This window comes from Bombus vosnesenskii, unplaced genomic scaffold (genome assembly GCF_011952255.1).
Source record: "Bombus vosnesenskii isolate JDL3184/JDL3185 unplaced genomic scaffold, Bvos_JDL3184-5_v1.1 scf7180000016261, whole genome shotgun sequence".
Taxonomy (NCBI): Eukaryota; Metazoa; Arthropoda; class Insecta; order Hymenoptera; family Apidae; genus Bombus; species Bombus vosnesenskii.
The window spans coordinates 420,569-447,361 of record NW_022884330.1 but is presented as its reverse complement, the minus strand read 5'-3'; the positions used below and the strand labels follow the sequence as shown (position 1 = coordinate 447,361).

The window sequence follows — 26,793 nt, the reverse complement described above, 5'->3', positions numbered from 1 at the left end:
ATCGCTATAAATATTTGAATAAAGAGAACAGATTGAATGGTCATTTGAATTGTTCACTTGTTGGATATTAATATAATTCAATTTAATTTAACCGTCATTTTTCCAGCATAGTAATTTGTCCCGTGGTGTTACATTGACATAACTCTTCGTACATTGATAAATGACCCAATCAACAGGTTAATATTTAAGCTTAACTTCACGATGCCGATATAATTAAGGGAAATATTATATACTATATATTATCTTGAATTTTTTACGTACGTAGTTTTAATCGAAAGTAGCCGGAAGCAAAAGGAGCAAGATTCGTTTCGTAAGTAGAGTCTGATGTGGGAGAATTATCATCGATTTCTCAAATATCGTTTAACGAGGTGTGATTGATCGATCGTCGATATCGGGTTACGATACGTTTCGTATAAATTGCGTACAGGAAATTTAATTATTCCGATGAATGCGTGATCGTCTAAACGAATCGAGTATCCGCCTATTAATTTACTATAATTTTAGAACACAGTTGTATACACGTTCGGAGAGCAGATACTATTCTTTGCCTAGTATTGTAGATCTCCACTTAGCGTGGTCGGGTCGTCGAGAGAAACCGCGGTATCATTAATCAACGTCGCCCCTTGAAAGTTTCGTATTATATCGATGCACTTGCTCGCAACTGTATATACGTGTGTCTACGAGACGTTTCACTTCGATTCACGATGAACGGTACTGAGAATTTAATAGATTATGGCATGGATTGTCATTGCGAAATAATCTATCACGACGCAAGAAGGTTCATTGTGAATATACAGCGAGTCAAGCGAATTAAGTAAGAGTATCTTCGACGGGTTAATATACGAAAATTCTAAAGAATATTATAGCAGAGGAAAGGGTGGAATCTAAGGTTATTACCACCAAGTATCTTAAGACTAATTAAACTTCCGAAGCAAGCCTTCATCTACATCGTTAATTTTACAAAGATCGTTTACGACGTTAATGAACCGAAGCGCATACATGCAAATATAACCGTATTCCCTATCCGAATTACACGACTGGTATACCGAATAAACGTGTTTGCATCGCTTTCAACGCCATTCGCCACTTTCTGATAGGCTAATGATTTTCGCTTATCGTAGGAAAACCGAATATTATATAATTTTGCGTTTTACGAGATGGCTCGCTCGATAATAAGAAAATGAAAGTAGGGGAAAAAGCGCGTAATCTGTTGTATCAATCAGTTTGTTTAATATCCTATTTTCTTTTTCTATCATTTCTTTCTCCTAGGTTCTTCAAAGGACGTGTGGTCGAGGGGCGGAGGTCTTAATAAATACCGTTCAACTCGACATCTCTTTATTAAACAAAAACGAGAAAATTGTAACGCACTTGCGTCGAGGATACTAGCATTTAATGTTCCAGGTGGTCGTTTAATATTATATGTTAATCATCCTTTTCATTTTAATGGAATAGCGTGGCAGCGAACTATAACTTGCGCAACGAAGGTAAAGCAAACGCTTATTTCGTCAGATCATCTCATCGTACGAAGGCCGGAAGCTTAAATATTTTACAAGATAAAGCTAAATTAACGTAACAATTAAATTAATATTATTTCTTATAAAACATCGTGACTATTTCACGTTGAAATACTTTCTCTTAGCTAGCACGGGACGTAGAAATTAGAAAATCAACAAAAGTGGACTATTATGTTTTCCACAGCGATTTTTATAAATGCGTCTGATTTGAGTTTGGAAAATTAGTAATTAGGGAAAAATTAAAGGATACGTCTACGAGCCATTTAATATCGTTATAACGAGTGACTCAGAAACACAGGGATCATTCAGCAAGTATTTTTCCTCTCGACTCACGAATCCATCGCGTCCATTGTCTCCGAAAACAATGGTGGCCTGTATCATTGTTCCCTTTATAGAGGATGCGCGTCGTTTTCTTCGTTGTCACGCCCTTTCCTTCCTTCTAATGAAGATCTGACCGCCTGGATTATGAATGCGATTCTATGTGTAATATTAATTTGATCAGAGGCGTGCATATCTTCCAACCGTGTCGAAAATAATGTGCTTGGAATGCATTAATGCAGGGCTTTTGTTATTTATTATACAATGTGTTTGTTTTATCCGAACTATATGTATGATGGAATATCTCATAATTGTTATTAATAATGGAACGTGTTGAGCTTGGGCTTTTGTTATTTAACATACAATGTGTTTGTTTTATCCGAATTATATTTATGATGGAATATTTCACAAGAGGCTGAAAGTATCGATAAAATATTTATTTATACATCTTCTACTACAATTCACAATCAGTAGGTTGTTGAGAGTTTCGGTGTAGTATGTTTCATCGCGAATTATTACCTTCTCAAGATGTAAATTGCTATCATAGCTGGGTTTATAAGATTTATTTTGAGTCTCTGGATGATTCCAGACATTCGACTTCCTGTTGCTTAATTGCCGCAATGAATATGCTATGGATTTTTGCATCCGTAAATACGGAGAGCCTCGAATTCGCAGAAATTCACCTGTTGGTTTTGTTCCCTTTCTATATAGCATGTGCGTAATGTCCTTAACCGGTTGACATCCGGCGGAAACCTGAATTCCCAGCTTTATCTGTTACAAGTTTCGAATCGTGCATAGTGATAAAACCTCGTAAGGAAAAGGTTACTAAGAAATCATCCATGAATGTTACGAATGTAATGTAGCGATAATTGACTTCGGATGCCAATTCATTAACTAACAGACTACTTCATTATGTTAACGATGTTTCCAATAGCTCACGATAGTATTTGAAGAACACTCGTCATAGAAAGCTGTTACGCGTACACTGCGTTTCGAGTAAATATCTTGTAACTTTTGTATACATTTTCAGATTTATTTCAAAATTCACGAATGCAACGACAACATCGGCCAGCTCATTCCAACGCTAATAAAATTTCAAAATCTTTCGTATAACACGCGTAGTATATTTATCTATGAAAGATTTCCACGAGCGTTGGAATGCCTTGGCGAGCTATTTTATAATTTTTGTCAATTTCTTTGCTCGAGAAAAATGTAAAAATCGTCGTTGAAAGGTAGTAAAAGTTGCTCTTTAAATATCTATCTCTCGTTTCCTTTTTTGTCGTATCGTCGCTGTCGTTGACTCTATAGGAAAAGGGAATCGTTTCGAAGGAATCCGATTCGATGAAACATAGAAAAACCGAGATCGTTCGCCGATTCGATGATCTTGTTCCGAAAGAAACTCGCGATACCGGCGTATTTGACGTAATAATCCGCACTGGTTGCACGAAAAGCAGCCGTTTTAGATCGAATTCCTCTAATGACAGTCCATTTCCTTTTCTTTTGCAGATGCGTGGCTGGAATGGCAGAAAAGTTACGCGAGGCGGCCGCACGTGGCGACGTAGCGCGAGTTGCGCGACTCCTCGACGAAGATATTAAACCGCTGCCGGACGAAGTGAGTCTCCTTCTCCGTTTTTTCCTTTATCATCGACCAGATCTTATTTTTTTATCGTATTGTCGCGACGAAGCTGTTGCGGTAAATGACTTAGAAGCCACATTGATCGAACTCCATAATATGAAAGATACAGAGAATCGACCATGTTACGAACGCTGTTGCTTAAATTTATCTGAGAATTTACTATCATCTTCTTGCGATAAATGAACTTGTGGATGTAAGCAACTTCTTTCTCGCGTGTTTCTCATTATAAAATTCAACACGAACAATCACCATTATGTAAAGGTTGGATAACGATAGATCAAACTAACGAAATTATTTGGAATCGATAGATTTGGCATCTGAGCAGCTCGTCTCCTGCGAAAGGATCCTCAAAAGGAGAAGTTGATCGTTTGCAAAAGAGATTTCTAGAGATGCGAGTTTGGATGACCGTTCGGCCCACTTCTAATTATAGCACGCCAAGTCATAGATTGATCGAGCCCGAGTTTCATTAGAGGTATACGGGCCTGAGAATGTAGTATATTAATTACATTACATATTTACATCTGGGGTTGTGACAGTCGCCGTCGGTGGGAATGTAGATAAGCGTGTTCGGTGTGCATTTGTCAAAAGATTGTCTGGAAGCCTGCGGGGAAACGTTGCCCGATTATCCACGCATTCATTACAATTACTTCTTCCTTAATTGCGCCGATGAAATTAATCGTCGTGCGGTTTTTTTCCACTTTAGCCAGCGGCTAACTTCGAGCTAAAGTGCTTTATTATGCGAGAAGCCGACACGTTCATCGCGATTCATCGTCGTCGGCCAATGCACCGAATAATTGAAATTATATCGATCGATGTTTCAGATCGAACTCGCAGCAAAATGGCTTTCCTTCCTGATAAAATCACATTCGTTGGATTCTTCGAATCTTTTTTCCCGATAATCCATTTTATTCTTTATCGTACGTGGAGAGAACGAGGGAATTTAAAAATAAGGATATTTATCTTGAAAAATTCCTTATTTTTTTATCCAAAGAATACTCTGTTTATTTTTTTCTCCTCGATAATATACATATGCTCTCTATGTGTGTTTCGTATTAGTAATTCTTCTTTCTCAACGATATATTCCATTTTTCAAATTCTTATTTTCTATATCAATTCTATACCGTTTTGCTCGTTTCTCTCCTTATCTGTTAGAATAATTCCGTTTTCTAAATATTCCATTCATTTCTCTAATCTCTATATCATATTGGTTTTATCTACACGTAATATTTTCTACTAAACTTGTAAAGAACACTCTAACTTCAAACTTTATGGCTTTACTTACCATCTCACACGTGGCAAGCGTTTCTCCAGTGATTCTTAGTCGAGACGAACGAATCGTACGGTTTCATAGGATCGCGATATTGGTTGAAACAGAATTTATGGTGGCTACACGTCCACCGCCGTTGATTCATATACGCAACTATTTACTATTTGATATATTACACTTTCTGCATCTAAGGTTGCATGGATAAGATATACTTCTTCATTAACACACGGAGTTAGTGCGCTCTTATTACCCGAGGCAACGAGCCACAACCTTACAGGAAATCTGAACATACATAGGTTACTCGCCGTGTCAAAATGATGTATACTCTCATTTGTTAAATTTGCGTAACCTATGTCTTTAACATCGGACAGGAAGAGGCGTATAGTAGTACTAATGTGTCTAGTATTTAAGTCTAGCATTAAACAGTATTTAGTATCTAACAGAGATTAAAATTCCAATTTCGATCTAATTCTTCTACGCCGCCTTACGTTGCATCGTCTCTGTTCAAAGAAAAATTGACTTCGCTCTGGTTTTCCAATCTTTCTCTCGTTCGACGAGTGGAAAGGCTTCGAACGTTCTAAGAAAATCTGCCATAAAATGGCAAGGAGAAATTACGCGTGTCAGTAACGTTTCCTTCATATTTTTCGCAAATTTAAGAAATCTTTCAAGGATAGAAAAGTACTATTCGATCAAATGTGAATGGAAAAATGCAAAGATTGACGAGAAATTTATGTAAATAATGAGATCAGGGGGACTCGGCTATGTTAGTTGCAAAGATGCATCGGGTAGCGTTGCTTGAGCCCCTGTTCGGCTAATTAAGCCTGCGTCCTGTCTGATCGCAGCGGCTAATTCGACACGAGAAATGCGTGTGTTACAAACTGAAATGCGGGTACCTATTAATTACGTTGCTAATTGATCCTCTCGTGAATCACGAGCATCGAGCAATGCTTAGGGAAACTTAATTCGCCGATAAAGTTCGCACTTTCCTTCTCCGCTCTTCTCTCGAGATAGTCTTTTAATTTTGTCTATAAATTTGAAAGCTTCGCTGATCCTCGATTTCTCAGATTCCTTAGTTCGTTGATTTCTTCGTTTCTTCGTTCATCGACTCGTCGTTGGACGTTCGATTCTTTAAATAATTATTTTTAACTATTTTATCTTGTAATATTTATCAGAGTATCGGACTTTGTATTAACGATTAAAATCTAATTCGAGTATTTTATATTTCGAGCATGTTTATCCACGATATTGATCGAAAATATATTTTCATTTACAGAATGGCAGAAGTCCTCTTTTATTGGCTGCGGCAGGCGGCCACGTGGATGTCTGCGAAACGTTACTTCTTCGTGAAATCGACGTCAACGCTGCGGACAATGTGAGTGAATATTTATTAACTCGTTTACTTGCGCAAAGTTGTATGACAAATTTCGTTTTATGGAAGCTTCGTTCGTACTGTAGTATCGTAAATAATTATAACTAGTTTATTAATGATAAATGGATTAAACAGATGTTAATTAAACAGAAAACAATGGTTATTAAACATGAAATAATTGCAACAAACAAAATAATAATTAAAACAACTAGATAATTAATTAACAATTCTCGTCAGCGTAAATTTAACTCTCTCTTAACAACGCTAACAACACTATCTCGACAACGCAATCCGCGCTCTCTGACTTCTCAATTCATGCTGCTGTTAATTCGTTTATCGTCCCCTAGCAACCCCTTGTCTTTTGTCTTAGCCTCGTATCTCTTGTTTTAGCCCCACTACGCACATGCTCAGCAACCGCTTGTTTACAATCCGCGCGACACCCCCAATACGTCCACGATACTACAATACAGATAGATACAGTCTCGTAAATTCCAATAACTTTCTATTAAAGATAATTTTAAGAGACCGCTCTATTTAAGTCCGGTTCCGAGTTAAAAGTAAAATAGAAAGAGATTTTATAGAAAGAGAGTATATAATTCGCATCTCAGCAACCGCTTGTTTACAATCCGCACGACACCCCCAGGCCCCTCGTCCACGATACTACAATACAGACAGATACAGTCGTAAATTCCAATAACTTTCTATTAAAGATAATTTTAAGAGACTGTTCTATTTAAGTCCGGTTAAAAGTGAAATAGAAAGAGATAGAAAAATATTGTGAAAAATCATGGCGTGTAATTCGAGGGATAAAGGGCCTAAATTCCGAGCTGCGGGCAACTCGGGCTTCGCTAATAATTCACGAGCTTAGGTGGGTTGGTCCACGCGTCAGTCGCCCAATATATCAATACACCGTCTAATGAAGGGTGTAGGGATAATTACGCTTGTAATTGCTGGTTTACGTACTTGTCTTGCAGCTCATGCTCGTATCGCGTAAGTAGAAAGTCGTCGATGATATTTAATCGAATCCTTAATTCGATTTACAAAGAATAATTATCTATCGATTCTGTACAACCCACGGGCAACCATAAAACATTGCCGCGACACGGATATTAAACAGAAAATTACATGCGTGGACTGTAATACGCAGAAAATTGAGCGATGCTTACAGAATCGATTCTAGACACGAAGAGGATAAAAATGTAATACTAAAAGAATATTCCTAAATAAATTCCTATATATTACAAATCAAATCGACAGAAATGTACCATTCGCCTCTTAACCGTTTGAGTCGCAGAGATCGTTGAAAAAACAGAGTCGAAAAATCCTGAACAGCGCGAACAGCGACTTCATGAAATACATCTATTATTATTAGTTAATAAATATTTCAAGCTTTGTTCGATAAAAATTATTGGGAAGACAACGATGAAATACAAAATACCGTCAGTCGTCCAAATGTACTTGGACTTTTCGACACAGAAATTGAACAGCGCGATCGCGCTGCTTGGGACTCAAACGGTTAAGAAAGAAAACAAAAAGAGAAAGGAGAGAAGAAGAAAACAAAAAGAGAAAGGAGAGAAGAAGAAAAGGATAAAAAGAAAAGAGCTTAACGAGCCGAAAAATCTTATCGCTAACATGATCGAATTCCGTTGCTCTTAAAAAAGAGCACAGCATCCCTTCTCTCGACATATTATACCACTTTCTAAGCGATCCTAAGACACTTCGTATATAGAACGCTGGGGTATCAAGCGAAGACAATGATTCATTTGAAAGAACGGAAAAAGCAATCGGGATCGTCTGGAGTCTCGGTTATCGCGCAAGAAGATCCGGCTGGCTTCCAGATCGGCCACAATGCTTCCATTGCCGCGTTGACTGACGGCCAATCTTCTCTCGCCATTGGCCGCAGAACACGTTTGGCTAGATCCTACCAGCAAGGGGTATTGCGAGGTGGCTGTATTTAGAATCGGTGTGCACACCGCTGGTGGCCACCAGATATTCGCACTAAATTCCCGTGAATATCTTCTTGCATCTCGTACGAACACGGTATTGCTCGCTTTCTCTTCGCTTTTTCATTATTTTCCGTTTATCATGAATTTCTAGTCGTACACCGGTACAAGAGTTAATCGACAAAGCTGGAACGTGCGTGCTGAAAGATCGTATCTCGTGAGATTTAAATCGAATCGCGAACGTTCAACCCCTTAAACGATGTCGCTTTAATCAGGACGAACGCGTTGATTAATTTCGACTGCAGCGGATTCGAGGAATTTATTTTTATGGCTTTCGATTAATTTTCCAGTTGCTTCCCGCCGTTACGGTAGCTGTCTTGACGACTAAATTTTTGTAGCGTGCGCAGTAAAATGATGAGAATCGTGATACGAAATTCTATGTTTGTCATACGCGGTTAAACCTGAATGGCAAACATCTTCCGGATCCTCTTCGATATTCTTCCTTCTCAATTCTTCGCTTCTTCCATCCCAAACACATCTCCGAAGCCACGATCTTTAAGAAAAAAATATATAATATTTTCTAAAAAACAGAAAAAAGAAAAAAAGACTCGTAATTTCTCTGTACTCGCACCTCTTACTCCGATCTTCGCGTCTCTCCTCGCCCTTCCATTGTGCTCACGAAAATATGAAACAACGATATGCAAACGCGAATAACATCGATCGAAAGGTTAATTGGTTTCATGGTTAAGCGGCTTAAAGGGGGGATCTTTCCGGCATCGAACCACGACTTTGGCCGTTTTTTCGCAACTGGCTATGGCGGATGGTAGCTACGAGGCCGTTATGTACACGTATCTTTTGTCTGCATAAGGCAATCCGGTAAGGAACGTTGCTACGGAGAGGACGTTGTCCGTGTATCTGCAAATGAAAGATCGATATTTATTGGTGTCCGATCGTAGAAATCTACAGCGGCCCCCTATCTATGCCCTTTTCCAATCGATTGCCTATCGAGGCTTATGGAAACGCGCGCGGGCAATTATGCGCGCTTTCAAAGAAGTTCGAGCAAGTTTTTCTACCGATGGATTTCCACTTGGAAAGACGAAATGCGAACTTTCTTTCGAACGGTCGATCGAGAGTCGTGGAACTGTTCTTCCAATCGAGTAAATTAGCGTATTTTCTCTGACATATAATCGATAAGTTGACATTTTTACGTTCTTTAGATATTCAATTCTCAATAAAATTCTCTTTCTATTCTCTAACTTTTTGATTGTATTTTCCTCTGTTTCCGAATAAAAATGATCAACGTTGAATAATTGAGCGAACAAATGTGAATTGTGAGAAATTCCTCGAGAAATATTACATCGTAGAATTTTTTAATATATTCACGGAGATGGAAGATTTGGCGAATATAAACATTAGAGATTCAAGAGTACGTTATGTTTCGAGAATGTTCGATTCTGTTACAATTGATCGAAGGTGGAATTATAAAACGTTTAGAAGCACATCACGATGCAGTATCGTGACGAAAGAATTCTGTAAGTTATCGACGTGCACCGCATGCAAAAGGCGCACCGAAGGAAGTATAAAAGGAGATGCTTGAATGGCATTTACAACCATGAAATTTACGACGATTTACCGACATTCTCGTGCTGCTTTTATTTGTACCGCATAGTTGCGTTGCTACCTCGCTCGGATACGACGAATCGCGTCGAGTATTCTAAATCGCACGTTAGATTTACCGCGCAACTGTAAGCGCGGCAATTTGAAGGATCACGTTCGAGTCGTGCGCCAAACTCGAAAGAATCAGAAGTTACGTAAAATAGTTGATCGAATATTCTAAAAAAAAAAAAAATTCACGAGGCTTTCGAAACATCCTATCGATCCACTTCGTTATTTTTACTCAAAACTTCACGGCATCTTTTATGCAAATGTATATTTCATTTCCATTTCCAATTTCTACTTACGGTGACGGTAAAAACTACTCGACAGACAAATTGTTAGTTACCATAGAAAAGTATATGCTTGCGATGTCATTTTTTATTACAACGTCGGCGAGGCTTCAGAATGTTTTCTACGACACACAAACACGAACACGCACGATATGTTCCTAAATATTTTCTAAAAACTTTTACAAGTAGCTATAAATAGCGAAATTTCCCGAGCTTCTTGCCTCTGTGTATAATATTTTTATTTATTCGTCCGTGAATCACCGAACAAGCCAACATTTTCCAATTATAAAACGATGAGTTGAACTGAGAACGAGCCTGCTTTATCGTGGCATCGAACAAGCATACCACCGTTATCGTTAAAAACATCTAATCCAACAATTTACTGTAACCTTAATAGCGTAATATAATGGTTATTGGGACAGGCAAGAAAGCTGTCGGTTGGTAACGTCGTTTAAAAACGAGTCTAAAGCCGGATTCACAGTTAACCGTGTCCTACGGGGTTGGTGTTTGCATTCGTTTAGACTCGTAACTCTTCTAAAATATCGAGGAAGGTGAATGGAAAGAAATCTCCGACACTCTCCGACGAATAAATCCGATAAATTTCGATGCTATAGCGTTCCAAAAGCTACAGCCTGTTAGATAAACTCCAGCTGCGTTCGTGTTTCAAAAGATTTCTATGGAGCTGTTCCTCCCTCTTTCCGTCATTCTTTTTCTTCTTCCGACAAGATTTATACGGCGTTGGGTTTACGGGTCGTGCGTTTTTTCCCGAGATTCTGCCGCGAGGAATTTGGCACACATTCTTCTTGCCTCGCTATGGCCGAAGATGCACAAGCTCTATAATTATGGTAGGTCTGAAAATAGCGTTTTAGAGGAACATAGGCGGTGTTGGAGCGATTGCTCCTTTTTCAAACCGGATTTCGACCATGATCCGTCTGTCGGACGTCTTTGGGCTATCTTTTGGTCTCAGACTCGATTATCATACGTCCTTGAGGGGATTTTTCTTCCTTTCGTGTTCTTCTATCTTTTCTTTTTTTCTCTCGTTTCTTTTTCTTCCTTTTCGACGTCGGTGCCTTGGATCGATGGAATCGCCGAGACTTGCAGATCGCCGTACAGCTTCGAGGCGCAAGCGGAGCTAACCGAAGGCGGTTTCGAATAGTTCACGGGCGATTCTAATCGAGAAAGAAGTTTGGAATGTGTTACGTGCGCCAAGGTTTCAGATTGTTTCTAGGAATTTTTCCACAGACATTGACCCTTAATTGGCAATAAATTGGCGATAAATGAATAATTTATAGATCGTAATTTACGATACTGTATCCTGAATTCTAAAAGGTATTTCTGTTCGGCGCGCATTTCCTCTCACGGTGATTACATACAGTTTTTGCGCGTACCCTCGTTTTTCCATTTAATCGCGTTCCACGCATTGTATCTTTACTCAGATTTTTATAATCGCAAGAAAACTATGTACCGCTAAATGATACGAAATTCGATTTAATCGAGTCCGATCGATCGGTATATAAATAAATGCAGGCGAGCACATGGAAAGTAGAAACTACGAAAATCCTATTTCCGGTATCGTGCTCTGGCTTCCTTCGATCGTTGCCACGTTGGTTGCAATTCGAACGGGTCAAACCGTTGCACCGTTTAACGAGACTCGATTCAATTACAACGTAATTCGAGCGATTCGTCTTGGCGGTGCGTGGACGTGCCGACTAATGGATTTCCATGTTCATTCATCTAAACGGAAAAGTATATTTTACCGCATTAAGCATACACGATGTCGTGCGTTCATCCATCTAGCAGGCCATAAAATCAAGCTGCATGGTCGCGGAGTTGCGCAATACGAGGATGCGTTGCACGATGAGCCGACAGAGATCGACCGTGCGTCCTGTACTTTCTCCGTAATTATACGTAAGCAACGATCAGACGAATAATCTGGGAAACACGATGGCAGACCGGTAGCCGCCATTGCAACGTCATCCTCGTAGAACCGGTGTTGGCCAGCCGTTATCGCGAAGGTTGATTCGCGTATTTGTACTTGTAAATCTCTCTGTACCGTATCAATCATCGAACCACTGGTCTAAGGTCTAATTACCAGCCGCGTTGCCGATCATTTATAACGAATACGATGTTATTAACTAATCACGAGGCCTGGTGATGTATGATTTCGTATTACATCTGCCTGTACGTGTTTTGCAAGTGTCTAGCGGTCCTTTTTCACGATTTTTTTTTTTTTACGACGTCCTAATAATCTGCGAGGAACACGACACGACGCGATACTGGAGAAGTGAAAATATCGGCTGTAAGCCCGTGACTCTCTTCTGCTTTCACTTTTCCATTCTGAGAATGCTCTGGACCGTCTTCGTGGTTTTTGCGGTCTTTGAGATTTATGGAGTTATGGTTGGTCGAATTCTGAGATTGCATTCGTGTTGATGAGCGCGATCGAGTTCGAAGGTTCGCACGTTGAACGAGGATCTGTGGATTTTTCATTTACGTGCCTGCTACTGTCTATATATTTGCCGCACTTGGTGCAATTCCGTAAAAAAAAAAAAAAAAAAATTCTCGTGCAATCGACGTCTACGGTCGTTTAACCGTAGCGTAGCATCGATTTTCATCAAATCTCAAATATTACTTCTTCGTGCGTACCAATTAATATCTACTATCGTTCTGGTTGATATCTACCAGCTGTATATTATTATCGTTTGCCTGCTGACGATATCGTTTCGTTGAGCGAACATTACGAGTGCGTATTTATCGAGATTTATTGGTACAGTTGTATCGCAACGGTCGTACGAATGGATTTTCACGAGGGACCATTTATTCGCGGCGAATTTAAACACGTTATCGGGCTGTTTTATGGCCTCGTTATCTCTAGCTTTTTAAATTCACCGAGCTCTGGCCACTTTTGCTGCGGCAAGGGCGTCGTTTACCATTTTCCAGGTGCCATTCGTTGCGGAACGAGGCAAAATTAGTCAATCCAGTCCTAAGTGGAACGAACACTTAAGGGTAAACAGGAGTTCTTACGTCGAGATTTACGTTGCCTGGAAGCTGCTGAAGCCTCTGATTAAGATTCTATCGTTATTTAATACCGGTTGCCGTACTACGAAGTCAACATACGGTCATCTTCTCGGTTCTCTCTTTAGTGGCGAAGTAATAATCTACTAACAAATTTAAGTTCGAAAGCAACTTCGGACACACACGGATTAATTGCATCTTGAAAGAGAGAGCAGATTAATCTCTCGTTCTTATTTGCATAATAATGTATTTACAGTGGGTCTCGGAGAGCTTCCGATCAGACTGGCCTTTTAAATTATTAAAAATAGTTTTTTCGAAAATCGAATGACGTTATAATCTGCAAGACACAGCGAGTATACGTATTTTACACGCGCAACAGCTTTGTATCTTTTAAAGATTGTTTATTTTCGAGAACTTTTAGCAGCCATCGTGATCGAATATTAATTACGGACGAACATTCATCGAAAATTCCTTTTTCTTTCACGAAAGAATATATTATTTTAAATTATCGAACGAAAACGAGCAATAATTACTCCGCGCGGTCACACGGTAATAATTACTCTGTCGCTGGAATTAACAGCGATAATTACTAGAAGATGAAAAGTGGCTGTGTCGACAACAAGATATACAAAATTGTTCACTGTGGTGCGTTTGGTGCACTCGAACATGCAACCTGGAACTGTTTGACCGTTGCATCGGTTCCAGCCCTATGCGTCGTTGCGCGCCAGGAACAATGATACCAGTTTGACTGGTGTGCTTCTCCCACTCTGTGAAACCAGCATACGCTGTATGTATCGCGATCCGATGGCCCTGCTTCGTTTTATGCAACGCTCTCGAGGACGATATCGCGATCGTTCGACGTTACGACGCTGAAGAAATTGATAAGGACCTCGTGACAGCAGTGGCCTCGTGACAGCCTTCGATAGACTCCACCTTCCAAATAAACGATTCGAAAGAAAGCCAAGTGAAAGCCGAGCAACTGTGTCGATATCTCGCGTCAACAATGGCCATATCGAGGATATAGAGATGCGAGTGGTATTCGTCGATAATTGAACAGAATATCGCGCGAATCGACCACCACGCACGTACTGGCAGCTGGTTTTTCCTTTGTATTCGTTGGCTTTTACGATTCTATCGGCTCCAGCGAACCTGAAAATTAATTCACCTCGTAGCAACGAATGTGACGTTTATGCGCTGTTCGCGCTTCTATTTAATCCTTCGACGAATGAAGAAGTTACGATTCGATGGCTACGTAAAGTCGAGAATACAAATTCATAGCTCTCCATTTTATTCGATTTTATGCGTTGCTATTTTTTTTTTTTTTTTTTACGAAGGATTCTAGAAAAAGCGAAGTATTTTTGTTATTTTTCTGCAAGTGGGTTTTTATGGCTAACAAAGTTACCACACTATGTCGTAAAGCTGTCACGCTTTCGATTTTCGTGGATCGAACGACGGCGTGAAGGATATGGATGTTTTAATTAGGAGAAAGTGCAAAGGCCTCGCGAAATAGGTCTCTCGGGCATCGACTTCCATTTTAACGCGCTCTAAGACACTTTGTGCAACGAAAAATCGAAGCAATAATTTCTTTAAAAGATATACACCGACTTTCTGCTTTCCCGGTAACAAGACTGAAGAAATGGAAGTCGAGTAGAGATTTTTGTCGCCTTCTAAACACTCCGACAAATAGTACCGTATTTTCGCTATTTTATATATTTTCCCATGTTTCTCTTTAAGTTTCTCATAAAAATCCCACCGTCGATACCAACGATACGACGAAACATCTCGTTGGAATCAACGTCGGGCCACACGAAACGCTCAAGACGAACAACTTGAAATCGCCAGATATCTCGTTCGAAGAATCCCCTAAATAAATAAAAATCAGATTCGCGAGATCGTGGCCCGTAGATGCAACAGGTTTAAACAATTTCACGCTACATCAGGCGCGGCATACGCGCGTTCTGGACAAAAAACCTTGCTTTACAAACGCGTTGAATCGTCGTTGAAAATTACAGCTATCTCGAACCTCAGGCATACATTCTCCGGTATATCGCACGTAAGTAGTTGCCTAAGAACGGCACGAAAGATCGATCGTTCTTTATGTGGAGCATCGTTGCAACGATCTTCGTGCGCCATCGCGTCGGTCGCCTATTGTGCATCGAACCGATGTAATGGCGGATAAGACCACGGCCAGAGAAAACTCGCGTAAAAACGGCACGCTATGTGCGATTCGTAATTGAAGATTGGATACGGAGTAGCAGGTTAATCGCGGCTCTATATCTTCGTATTGTTGCCGTGTTCTTGCATTAATTTCTTTGACAATTCGCGTGGAAGTTCCGCGACGCGGACTCCTCGGGACTTGCCACTACGGCGTTCACTTTTTGGCCGTACTTTCTCCCCTCGACGTTATTCTTAAAGAGCCTGGAAAAGAAAAGAGAAGAAAAGAAAACGATTCGTTCGTGTCATATACTTTCCGGTCTATCGGAACGGAAAGTTCGTACTAAATTGTCGCATAAATCGAAAGGGAAACGAGCCGTTGCCCGATCATTTCTCATTAACAACGTCTTCAAGGTGTACGTAATAAATAACGCGTTATGCCGTGTTATTGGTGGTTTTTGGTGCGACGGTTGTTTGGCCCGGTTGCTTGTTACTTGTCAGTGGGGACGGTAAAAAAGTGCCACGTTGTTCGCAAAATTTATTCCTTGCCTGTTGCACCGAAGGAAGGTAGCGCGATGGTTGTCGGTGGAGAGAGGTTGGAACTCGTTATGTTTCGGCCACGTCGAGGGGATTTCAAGTCGAAAGACCGTGTACGTCTGCTAAGGGAATCAACACGGGCTGGCCGTGCGTCGAGAAAGGTAGACACCTGTACACTTTGCTGCGAAACCAAAAAAGAAAAGAGAAAAGAGGAAGAGGAAAGAGAGGAAAAAGAATACAGCGAAGACGACGTTAATTAACAACTGGCCTTTACGTCTTTCAGGCGGTCGTCTGATCATTAAATACGGAACCTCTAGTTCGCGTCCCGAACCACTGTAATAATTATAAACCGCGATTCGTATCATAATAGATGGAAAAATTCAGTTTCACTCGTCGGCTGATTTCTACCGCTTTTTCTTCAAGCAGGACTTATTAGGTTTTAGCGGAGTTGGCACGAGGATGGTAGCTTGTTCGAAACTTGTATTACATATTTTTTTTACCAGTTAGTCGTATTTTACGTAGTCGCGAATCTCTATGCTTTAGACTTTCCTTTCTTTAACGTGTTTCGAGATTTTTACATCGTTCGAATCGCGATCGTTCTACGAACCTGAATAAATTTTTCTACGTTATGAAAATTGTTAAGGTATAATAAATTAATAACTTTATTTGCACACAACATCCATACATATATATTACACTCTGAAGACCTCGATAACCTTCTTAGACGCACGCTTGTTGTCAAACAGACTATTCTAGAAGCTTCTAACATCTAACAACAGTCTTTTGTCTCAACTAAGACCTGCACGTCCTCTGACGCTTACACACACACTCCCATGTACAGTGCAAATGTATCATCTACATAAACAAAAATAATAACTTCGCCACGTTTTCAATTATCTTATTTCAGGCGTTGTGTACGACTTGCTCGTATTATACAACACGTAAAGAACTCTCAGGATCTTAACAATAAAAACATCCCTAAAAATAATTCCTTCCTCGACCAAATGAAACGTACCGTTATATAATTACAGCCTGTCTGTTTAACGAATTTATTCGTTAAATTGGGAAGGATATGCGACGCGTAAGATCCATAAGACGAAGAAAGAAACACAAAGAGGCGGTAGAGCTTGGAAAAAAATCTCCATTCGCTTCTCGTACCGCGCAAGAATTTTCTAATCATCGTCGTTCGATGGTATTCGGCGGAACGGTGAAAGTTTCGTTGGTGATTTAACGTAAATACGCGCACGTGATTATCCGCGAATGCAACGTGTCGGTATTCTCGTTATGAATTTCAAGATCTACCATTGGTACCGGTTGATGATTGGAAAAAGTAGTCGCGAGCTGGTCGATTGGCATGCTGGTTTTTACTTGGCCGGTACGCGGTGCATCCCGATCCAGGCTGTTGCTTTTCCTTTACATCGACAGCCTTGTTTTATGGTAGAAATTGTTCGGGTAATCGTGGAATCGATGGCTACTCGACTGCCGTGCAACGTAGACAAGTGGATACTTTGAAGATGGAAGTTTTTTCTTCGTCCCTTAACAACCTTCGATTTAACATAAAAAATGTAGGAAAATTGGTCGTCCGCATTGAGAAATTATCAAGGATGATGTTATTTTCGGAAAGTCGATACTTTATCAGGCAATTTGCTAACATTATCCCGGCGATGATGGAAACTGAGAAAGAAATTAATTAACAAATTGAAAATACGAAAAGGATAATATTGCGATAATAAAGGAAAATAACATTTATCATTTTATTTTAATGCCAGGTAAATTACACGCCGGTTAACGGCAGGGAGAGAATTAATCATTTCTCAAATTACGATAGAAATGGAATAAAAACGAACGAGGCCTGGTGCTTCTCGGTCTACCAGTTGCCGGTTAATTCGCTTTCAAACTTAATTAATCTGAAATCGTTTGTCCGTTTATATCCAGAAATTTGATTCCAATGGAAATTTTTATTCAAGACCAGCCTTATTCCCAATCGATCGAAGCTACGCGAGAATCTACGTTGTTTCTCTCGTTTCCTTCGAAAATTCTATGGTCGAAACTATAGTCTAAACGTTGGTCGATGTAAATGGAGAAGCCCTGACTTACTTTAATCGCGACTTAACGGCGGTTTAATAATCCTGAAACAGGGAGGCCCCGTTTCTTCGCGGAGGCTTCCTCTGCATCAGCTGCCGGCATAATGCGAATACTTAACGCGCTTGCATCGAAAATAAGGATCGTTAAAGCGTCCAAGAAAATGAGCTTCGCAGGGTAATTACGTTTTCCACGGCCCGATGTGTACAAGGAAGCGACGCTTAATTATACAACGTTACGCGTATCGTTTCGTTTTATTCGGATGCGTTGTCGGGTTAAAAAAAGGATCGATATCTGTCGAGTTTCTCTGGCCGATCGAATCGTTTCGTACGATAAAACGATTATTAAACCAGATTCAAAGGGGAAAGGAGAAACGTGGAATAACAGGAAGCACGTGTAATCGACGGGCTAACGAAAAAGATAGCGATAACTGTGAAGAGAATATTTAGGTGCGTTATTAAATCGCGGACTGCATCTCGGAAAACGAATGATTTATTTTTATTACCTTGATAATACGCGTTATACTACGGTTAATTACGAGAGAAACTAAACAATCCTTGTTTGGTAATTTCAAAATCACCAGCAGTGACTTTTAAAGTCCTTTTTTCACAACTTAATGTACTTAAAAGTAAGGGAACACTAAAAATAAATAAATAATAAAGGTATAATATAAAAATAAAATAAAAATAAATAAAAAGTAATAAAAGTAAAGGAACACTAAGGTTACACTTAGAATTCGTATTAAAATAATTTTAGATTTTTTTAATAAACGATTTCCAGGATCATCGTCGATATACATTTGCACGCGTCTCAGCACTCTCTTTGTCTCACAATCTTCCATACCACACTGCCAACGTAACAGTTACATTCGTCTGTTTTTCGAGACGTCGCGCACGCATATACTTGCACACACTCGTATTCACATACGCGTGTTGCTACTACGCGGCCAATCTAGTCTAGCACAGAAAATTATACATATCTCAATAGTACTAAATATGCTTATCGTTCGAGGAAGATACCCGTTGCAAATTCATCCGTGGAAATGTCAAAGAAGCATCAACGTACGTCGGCATTTGCAATTTCGTTCTACGATTCAACCTACAAATTGTCTTATCTCCCGTCTTTTATCCCTCTTCGTTCGATCGATCGGCAAAATTCATTCGCGAAAGTTCAACGCGTTATTACTTGCTCCTCGAACGAGTTTCTTACGAAATAGAAGATGTGTTAAGGTTTACCACGATGCACGACGTTCTCGATGTCCTGTAGGAATTTTTATTCTCGCAAGAAAGAAAACCGAGAAAAGACAGAAAACACGACGCTGTATCTTTTCAACTATGTTTCTAAAAGCGTCCTTATAAACACGATATTACGAACACAGAAGTAAGAACTTTTACAAATATCGTCGCACACGTAAAAGGCGTGTACGAGTGTTGCAAAGTAACGAGCAAGTAATCCACGTGATCAGAGAGCCGTTCTATCGGCCATTTACCATTCAAGAGCAAAACGAAGCGGTTCACAGCATTGACTCGTCGTAGACTTTGAAGTTCACTCGGTTCTCATTGCCCATTCTTGCTGTGCTTTAACGCGCCGCGTTTCCGGCCCGCTCCAAATGCCAGTTGAGATTTCATAACGCACGGTAACGACAGAGCTGCACGTTGACGGGTTCTCGGTTAGCTGCAGCAGTCAAATACGAGCACGTCGGTCTTTTCGCGCGTCTATTATGCGCTTGATGAGATCGCAGCGTGAGACGCAACGACGAAGATACTCGCGGTGGAAGACGCGCGAAACGGTAACTGCGTGGATGGTACGAGCTGGTTGCAGCCGTTTAAGGGAACGCCAGCACGATGCTATCGTGGTAAAAATGATAATGGTCCGTGCCGCGTTGACAAAGTGCGACTAGTTGTACGGAACGGCGGAATGTTGAAAAATCGAGAAGGGGGAAGCTTGGAATACGAGTAAATGCCACGTATTGCGCGTGTGTACTCGCGAGCTATGCTATTTCGCGACAAACCGTGTGCCTGAATTATTCCCAGACCGCATCGTTGTCTGGGAGATTGCGTTTATTTTTTGTAAATTACAGTTACTCCCCTTGTTGCGAGTGAAAAGCGCGTTGAATAATCGTTTGGAAGGTTTTGTTCGTTTTCCGCGAATTACGGTTGTTACCTCGTAACAAACGGGAGAGTTCGTCAAATCGATCGAAAGTTAATCGGATTTTGCATCGCGAAACGAAAGTGCGCTCCAGCTTCCGTCGCTGTGAACGCTCCTTTAAATTCCATGCAATTCTTCACGGAGGATGAATTTTGTTTTCGTAACGCACCAACCGTAAGCTACGTTCCATTAAGGATCCCTCGCAGATGACAGAATATTAGCGTGCATAATGCTGGAAGAAACGTATCCAGATTGTAAACCTGTTTAGTTAACGCGTACCTGTTACTCGAGAATGACTTTCCTTCCTTCGGTCTTACCATGGGCCGCGCGTCAAATTTTTCTTCTTCCTTTCTTCCCACACATCTTGGAATATTACCGAAACGTTATAAAATTATTACAGTCTTTAGAATCGTCAAATTTATTAAGGTAATTTGCAATCGATAAGCTTGACGATTAATCGTACGAACAAAATTCTACGAGCAACAAGTAGAAATCAAGCTGTTCGGATTCCCCACTGAGACACTCTTAGCTCGTAGCTCACCGAAGCAGTCGGGTTACTCTTACCCAATATCATCCACCATCTACGTCTTAATGAAACGCGTGTTTGGATTCTAGAACGGATTTCTCCGGATAATTCACTCTAATGCTCGAAAAAAAGAAGAAGTAGAAGAAGAAACAAAAAAAAGAAAAGAGAAATTTACAGACAGAGTTTCGTACGACTGAGAGAATTACTCGAGAGATGGTAGATCAACATCAAACGTTTTCGTTATACAGCCACGTGTATTCACGAGTACGACGCTTCACGATGTAGCCATTAATTTACAACAAATTCTTAATATCCGACCTTTGTGCTTCTTGAAATTTTCAGGAGACTCGTATTTCCTTCTACTTTATTTAATTATCCATCCTTAAAAATTCACTCTCCGCTTCTCGCGTTTCTCTGATATACAGCGACGCACAACGGAAAGAAGCTTAAAATTCAGACTTGCGTGTGTACGAGCGCAACTTGCGTTACAACGTTTCCAGTAACGTTGCGTTAAACGCTTTTGTTCTACCACGTTGATAACGATTTTAATCCTAAACGAAATTTAATCCTGTTAATTCGATTACCATCCAATTAGAATCTATCCTCGCAAAATGGATCTGTTTTCTGGAATCGACTTGCCTCTTCTATCGCCCCATCCTTTAAGCTTCCTTTCGTCCACCGCTACGCAAACGTAGTTGAGTCCACCTACACGTGGTCACTGTCAGCGAGAAACTTCGATTCTCCACGGCGCCCTGGTTGCCAAACACGATTTCACGTGTTGTCGAGCGGTCGATCGAACGTGTCTTTTGTGGACAGAGGTATCCCTCGGGGCGACAGCAACTGCCGCTAACGTCCGAGTTAATCGGCCCGCCAAACGCTCCTATAACGCGTCGATGGCGGATGACTTATCGCGGAAATAAAGACTGGCCGCGCGCCGATCGAACCTCAGATTACGCGTACGGTTACCTGTCTACCTTTCGATGTTTTATTTATCTCGATTCGCGCACAGACAGCCAGCCCCGCTCTGTACGAACCGTCCTTCGATCACGATCGATTTCTTGCTTCGTCTCGCCGTGTGTACGCGATGTTGAGTTAGTCGCAGACAAAGCTGCAGAATGGAAAATTCAACGATACGTCTCGTAAGTTTATTGCCCGTGGGTCTGTTGGGAATTTTACGACCAAAGGAGTTTCTATATCCACCAGGTAGGTTTATTTGATTTTTGTCGTTTCAATCGTACGCGGAATGATACCTTTTAATTATCGCACGACGAAGGAATTTACGATAAAATCACGTAACAACGGATAACCGTGAGTTGGCGATAAACGCGAGGGAAAGCGCTTAGTCGAGGTTCCGTAATGGCCGCTACTTGGTTTGCGGTGGTTTGATGAAAGGGCGAGAGTCCGTGGCATTATTTGCGGCTTTTCACTCGCGGCTGCGGGTTAAAGGTGCGACTTTGACTGTCGTGCAATTGCCCTGGCGTCGATTGTAGCCTCGAACGTGTAATGTTCTCGCCGGAACACTATCGTTAGCGTGTCTAGGATAACGCGTGAGAATCGTTGCAGTAGGCCTTTCGAGCGTTGGCATCGTGTCGCGCGTCGAACAGCTTTTCTCCCGATTTATTACGATTCTTAAATCGCTCGCTGAAAGGTCGCTTCTCTGATCGTAGCTCGGCTACGATTCGTGCTGCGATCATCGTGATTTTTAAGAAACTTGGGACGTAGAATGTTACGTAACGCGCGAGCAAGCGTTGAACGATTTCGGATCCAAATCATCCGAAATCACGCGAGTTCTCCGTAAATTTCTTTATCCATTTCGCGGCAACCTTCTGCTCGGATATTTTTCTTTTAGACTTTGTTAGGTATATGATACATTTACATCGTACATGGGAGTGTGTGTGTAAGCGTCAGAGGACGTGCAGGTCTTAGTTGAGACAAAAGACTGTTGTTAGATGTTAGAAGCTTCTAGAATAGTCTGTTTGACAACAAGCGTGCGTGTAAGAAGGTTATCGAGGTCTTCAGAGTGTAATATATCGATGCTGTGTGCTAATAAAGTTATTCATTTATTATACCTTACAAGAGACTTACAGTTAGTTCGTCTATTATCTCGAGATCCTGACAAGAAAAAGTACATAGCAATACAAAAAGATTATAAGTCGAAGTTGCGTAAATTGTGAGAGCTTGGAACTCGTAAAACCAGTCCATTAAGGGCGAAGGCTACACGTCGAAGAATCTTCCCTTGGGAAGATAGAGCATCGAATAAAGCTGCCTATCAACGGTATGTCGGTCAAGCTGGAACAAGCGTCGAAACACGGCCCTCGAAGCGACGCGTAACAGTTAAACGATAAATCAGCTCGTCTTTATCGCGAGCAGGCTGTCGGTAATATATTCCGGTTAGGAGCGGGAAAAATCGTTTTGGAGGCGGTTCCTTCGTCTAGGAGACTCTGCTAAATTTTCTATTCCACCGTCGTAAATAATAATTATTTACAGACCGATTACGTCATAGAGTACGTGGTCTGTTCGTTAAAGCAACCTAACCCAATACTTGACAACCTACTAGGTTTTCAATAGCAACACTATTATTAATAAAATTAATAGACTAGTTTTAAATAGCGAGATTAATTATTTTCCAAGCTCCGCGACGCTAGATGATCGACGTTAGTAAATCTTCCACACGAACGTTCGTTCCTATAAATAAATTCGTAAGGTACGGAAGAACGTTTTTCACAGATCGGAGTTGATCGAGCTGTCGAGATAAATGTCAGGTTGGTATGATCACTAGAGTTCCTACACGCAGATTTGGCACGACGATTTTCTTCTGTTTTCCCGTTCGCCGTGTGTTTTTTATCCGAGTATGCGTCGTGTTGTAAACGGCTGTGGTGAAATACAGAGCATACAAAACTAATTTGTGTGAATCAATTAAATATAAAACCCCAAACCTATTTAATAACACGAGCATCGACTCGAAGCCTGATTATCTGAAAATTAACTGAATCTTCGTGCAAATAAATAGATAAGTTGCGCTCCATTGTACGTGAAACTAATTAACCAGGAAGTCGCGCGTTTCTTCGAGCCAAGGAGAATCGTTTCGTCGAAGGATAGAACGCATTTCGAACGCGCGCCTCGCTCGCGATAGCGTCGCCTTAAACGAGAATCGCTAATCCGCTTGGTTCGCGGACGAACAGAGACTATTCTCTCATCGACGCGGTGCAATTTCGATCTACGTACTCGTACACTATGCGGCTATGCGATTTCCGTATAGTCACGAACGCGGCTTTCGTATTATCCTGATACCGCGCAACCCTCTGCTCACCTCGAAGCCTTCGTCGTCGTTCGATCCGCATCGATTCCAGGATTTCGAAGGTTTTCAAACGCCCGATCTCGTGATGTTGTTGTTTTATTTCGGAGTATCATGACCGTTAGGAGGTCACAGGTATTGCAATGAGTAATGAACTCCGAGCAAAACAATGTCGCCGCTACTTTCAATCGTCAAACGCAGTCGAGTTCAAACTTTCCGACTGTCCCCCGACCAATATAAATAAACAAACGAAATGACGAGCGTGGAAGTTCAGCGATCGTAGTATAAGCATACAGACGCATCAGACGTGTATACGGAGTTTCTTGAGACTGCGCCTATTTATTTCGCGAAAGTTATTATATCTGGACTTGTGCTTAGTGTGTCAAATCAATTTTATAGACAATATATTTATCTCAAATAAATTGCTCACAAACAGTAATCTGTATTTCGTGATATCTGATAAGATCAATCCTCTACAGGGCTGATAAACGATTCGATGTGTCGGAGAAGGTTTTTTTTAAAGTATTTTTAATGTACCATCGATGACACTGGAAACTGTAGTTGATACGACGCGAAAAATGTCTCGTTCGAACAATCAATACCGCCATTTCGAACATCGATATCGTACGGAAGAATCCTTTTGAAGAATTCTTTGACGGTTCTTCGACCCGAAGCGATTCAGAAAAATTCGGAATCATCGTTTCGACACGGCATTCGTTCGCGAGGCTGCGAACAATGGCATCTTAACTCGCCACGCTGTTTCAAGCGGCCAGCTCGACCAATTAGTTGCTATTGTAGCAGCGAATGCGAGTAAAGCTCGTAGAAGAATCGCGTGGTTGCATCGTGTATGCGTCGAGGATAATCGGCGCTCGACCACGTGCGTTCTCCGGACGCATCAGAGGCGTTAAGAATACCTCGAGTTATTCTAATGATAAATCAGCATAGGTATGAACGTCTTCGTTAACAAATGGCTGTGCTACCTACGTCGTCCTTGTTAATCGGAATCGATTATCGTAGGCTCAGGCAGCGATTACAATATCGTTGGTTCGTTAGGGTCGCTTGATGCAATCGCGGTAGGAAAAGTGACATTTTCAGGAAATCACGACGTTACGCGAAACAGAATTCGTAATTCTGATAAGATAACGTAAATTGTTTTGAAAAAAAAAATGCTACAAACGAGGTGTGTCTCGCGTTAACGCGACCCTGGTCTTTAATGGATTAACGTCGATCTTTTCGTGCAATTTGCCATTTCAATTCGAAATGGTAGAACGCTCGTGTGCATAATTGTGTATAGCTATGTGTAAATGTGCGATATAAATCCTCGTTGAGAAATACGCAAGCGACTTTTAATAAGCAACCGGTTCTAACAAAGTTCGTTTAATAAAACGTAACCGCTCGTTATCGGCTATTTAACGACTGTTTTGAACGCGCTATGCCGATTAGAAGTATCCATAAGATAAACGACATTAATTTACTAAGTACTCGAGCGAGGATAATTAAACGTTCTCGCATCAACGAGTAGAAGATAAGAAGATTGTAGCGAGATCTTGGCCGGGGTGAGAAAACGACGATGGATCGGATGTTTTTTCGTGGATTCTCGCGTTCGGCCGTGTCGAACGAAATGAGTTTCGTACACGGAAACCGCTTGGTTCGATCTTAGTACCTTATCCAATGGTGAAATACAGGCATTGGCGTAATGAAATTGCATCGTTTACGCTGGAACGCGGCGATCTCGCGCTGTGAAATGGTATAGCTTAATTAAGGTTCGTCTAGATGCCGACGCTCGGCTGAAATATCGCGATCGTTGCTTTATTTTTCTAATAACCGTCCCTAATTGCACCTTGATCCTAGTATCGCGACACGCCCCTGGCTGAATCGCGGCACGAGTAATTGTTTTCCTACAAAAACCGACTTTAAACCGCGAACCAGTAACTTTCGCAACGTCCTCCCATTCAGAAGCTTCGACGCTTAACGTTTTCCCGAATTCTTCTTGAGATCGTCGCGATCTCTGTTCTCACGATTACGGAAATTGATCCATTCGTTTTGTTATCAAACTTGCATCGAATTACTCTTTCGTAATCTACGTTCTTACCACGCTTCCTACTATTACTGGAATTTTATTTGCTTATAAGAGGGCTTTTTACTACGATTTAGAACGTAGCACTTGATTGCTGTAGAAAAAGGTAGTTTGGCCGCAGCATGGATAATGATACGCTAATAAAGTACAATAAATCGGTAAGGAGTGAAATAAAATTGCAGGGACATAGATACGAGGCTACGTAATTCCCCCCAAGTCACGTGGCGCATACAGAAGATTATATTAACAGCCTTACCGTAGCGAGCTACAAAAACTCCAAGCAATCGTTCAATTTCACGAAAGTCTTGCTGAGAAATTATACTCGAGGAATAACCCCTCTTTATTTCATACACCGCTCGACAGCGTTCTTAATCCTCGTTAGATCTGCCTACTTTCGTAGTTCCGCTCCGATACTCGTCGTTAAAACATCGGACAACCTTTTAACGTAAACTGTAGGCTTAGTACGTATTAATTTTACGGCTAAACGGAAAAAAGTCCATCACTTTCTCTGGATTCTCGTGTTTTCAGAAACACACGGGCGTCACGCGAGGCCGCGCGTGCACTCTTCGACACGAAGAGCCTGCGAGCATAAATTGGTTGGTGAAAAATACGCGTGTCGCGCGATAAATCCCTGCTTCCTTCTGCCTTTTTTTTATTTTCCCGTGGCGCCATCGGCATGCACCCCGGACGACCGTTAATTTGCACGTAAATAAGCGTTGGACGCTAGATGGGCCGAGCTCGTAAAATTATTCATCTCTCTGTAATTTATAAATACCCTTGACCCAAGCGTTCGCGTTACTTTTCTTATAGCGGTGTAAATATCGTAAGAGTTTCTCCGGAGCTCTCCGTTTCGTTTATACGCGTAATATATTCGCATCTGCTTGTAATCCAGGTTTTACGGTCGCCTCGTGGCTCGTGAAATCAATAATTTTCAATTTAATTGCGATCAACACCGGTTCCTGCGGACAG

At 41.0% G+C, this 26,793-nt stretch overlaps 1 protein-coding gene across 3 annotated transcripts in view; it reads left to right on the top strand.

The window, feature by feature from the left end:
- Positions 1-26,793, top strand: part of LOC117241683 (ankyrin repeat domain-containing protein 6) — a 133,769-nt gene that overhangs the window by 35,539 nt on the left and 71,437 nt on the right. For all 3 annotated transcript variants that reach the window (XM_033507676.1, XM_033507677.1, XM_033507675.1), the window contains 2 exons: positions 3,339-3,444; positions 6,009-6,107. In XM_033507676.1, coding sequence (XP_033363567.1) covers positions 3,352-3,444; positions 6,009-6,107 — 192 coding nt within the window. In that variant the 5' untranslated portion in view covers positions 3,339-3,351. The remainder of the gene's footprint in view (positions 1-3,338; positions 3,445-6,008; positions 6,108-26,793) is intronic.